At 15.3% G+C, this 2100-nt stretch overlaps 1 protein-coding gene across 1 annotated transcript in view; it reads left to right on the forward strand.

The window, feature by feature from the left end:
• The first annotated feature begins 400 nt into the window (after positions 1 to 400).
• The window catches only part of LOC102676122 (endocuticle structural glycoprotein SgAbd-1-like), a 7183-nt gene continuing 5483 nt past the window's right edge, over positions 401 to 2100 (forward strand). Inside the window, exon 1 of the mRNA XM_006624896.2 lies at positions 401 to 577. Within this exon, the coding sequence (XP_006624959.1) occupies positions 465 to 577 (113 nt within the window). The 5' untranslated portion in view covers positions 401 to 464. The remainder of the gene's footprint in view (positions 578 to 2100) is intronic.

A 2100-nucleotide genomic window follows, 5' to 3' on the forward strand; every position in this document is an offset into this window, starting at 1 on the left:
TATTATATTATTACTATATTATTATCTATCAATTGTATTTTTAAATCATAATTTTTTTTATTTTTTTTAAATTAAATGAAGTTTTTTTTTAATTCAAAGAAAATTTTAAAATCTTTAAAAAAAAAATTAAATAATATTGAAATTATATCATTCCGTTTAACTATCATAAATATTATAAATTGCATTACATTATAAAAAAAATATAATGCAACAAATTATATAATCGATAAAGATATTTTATTCAATATCATAATTGTGACAAAAAAAAGTTTATTTATAAATTATTTAATAATGAATCATTTGAGAAAAAAAATAATATCAATTTAATAATTAATATATTTATAATTAATATGTTCATTTATAATCGAAATATCCAAAAGATTTTAATAAAAATTATGTTATTTATTTGAATAATAAATAATAAATGAATTCTTATTTCTCAGATTTTCTTAGGATTTGCAACGATGGTTTGTGCACAATATAATAGATACCCGTATAACCCTGATTATTATGGTCGACGTTTTGCTATACTGCGACAAACGCAAAATTCTTCTCCGGATGGATCATATTCTTACAGGTGAGATCGTCCTTCTACATTGTTCTGAACTTCAAAAGCAATAAGCGTTGTCGACGTACGTTTCCTCAAAAGCAATCTCGACACGCTCGAAGAATCTCATTGTCAGTCTTAAAAATACATCGTCATTTATTCATTCTTCGTTTTGAATTTTTAATATTTTGATAATATATCCTAAATTTAATTTGGATTTTATTCATTTTTTATATTAATGATTTATTAACACCTTTCATTCATTAATTTTAAATATCTTTTTTTTTCAATGAAATATTGTAATATAAATATATGATTGTTATATACAATATTTAGATTAATGTAATAATAATTTCATAAAATATATTATCATGTAAAAATGATAATAATATTGAATTAAGAATTATAAAAATTATATTTTTAAAAATATTATAAAAACTTTTGCTTATATTATTATTATATTATATTCAATTTATATATATACATTTATTTCATATGTATTTCATGTTAAAATCATTTCATGTTAAAATTTGAATCATGAAATTATTACATAAATATATAAATCTTATCTATATTCTTAATAATTTTTGTTAAATTTAGTTTAATGAAAAAGAGATTTTATTTGATGTTATTAATAATTTAATTTTATCATATATTTTCTTATAAAAATTACGTATTTGATGTGAAATTTCTATATAAGTTAATATATATATATTTTTTATATATAGTAATTTAGTTTTCTATCATACTTGATTTCCTTTGACCTTGATAGAAAATAAACTTTAAATTTAACACGAACAAATCTAACATTTAAGATTAAATTAACTTTTAACATAAAACCGAACTTATAAATTGTTCATAAAAGAATTTTTTATTTTATAAATTCTATATATTTATAGTGTTTATTATAAATATAGTATTTTTTTTAAATAAATAAAATATTTCTTCTCAATTAATAATGAAATCGCATTATATTTTATAAAAAAATTTAATATTTATATCTCAAATACAAAAAATTGTATTATAATATTTATATGACGTACATATATTTATATCTTATCAAATTCTACTATTTAATTAAATACTAATATCTATTATATATCTATTATATATATACTAAAATATTATTATTATTGATACATTTAATTCTTTTATATTTAAAAATTATTACATATTATTACATATATTTAGAAATACTAAATTTGTGAGTAATAATTTTATTAAATTAGTATTTTAGTAAATTAGTAGAAGTATTTTAATAATTTTAATTTTAAATTTTAATAATTTAATAAATGAAGTATTATTTAATAAAAAACATTGAATAATGAATATTATTCAATTATAAAATATCTATTGAAATTTTTTATTTGATTAATAAATGAAAGCATAAGATTGAAATAAAAATATAAAGTATAAAATAAAAAAATCTTCATTTAATGATTCAAATAATTTAAATAATATAAAAATAATGTAAAACATTAAATTAAGAATTATCATGATATCAAAAATCGTGAAAAATATAAAAATTATATAAAATATAAAATGAATCTTCA

Source organism: Apis dorsata, unplaced genomic scaffold, assembly GCF_000469605.1.
Source record: "Apis dorsata unplaced genomic scaffold, Apis dorsata 1.3 scaffold_1171, whole genome shotgun sequence".
Taxonomy (NCBI): Eukaryota; Metazoa; Arthropoda; class Insecta; order Hymenoptera; family Apidae; genus Apis; species Apis dorsata.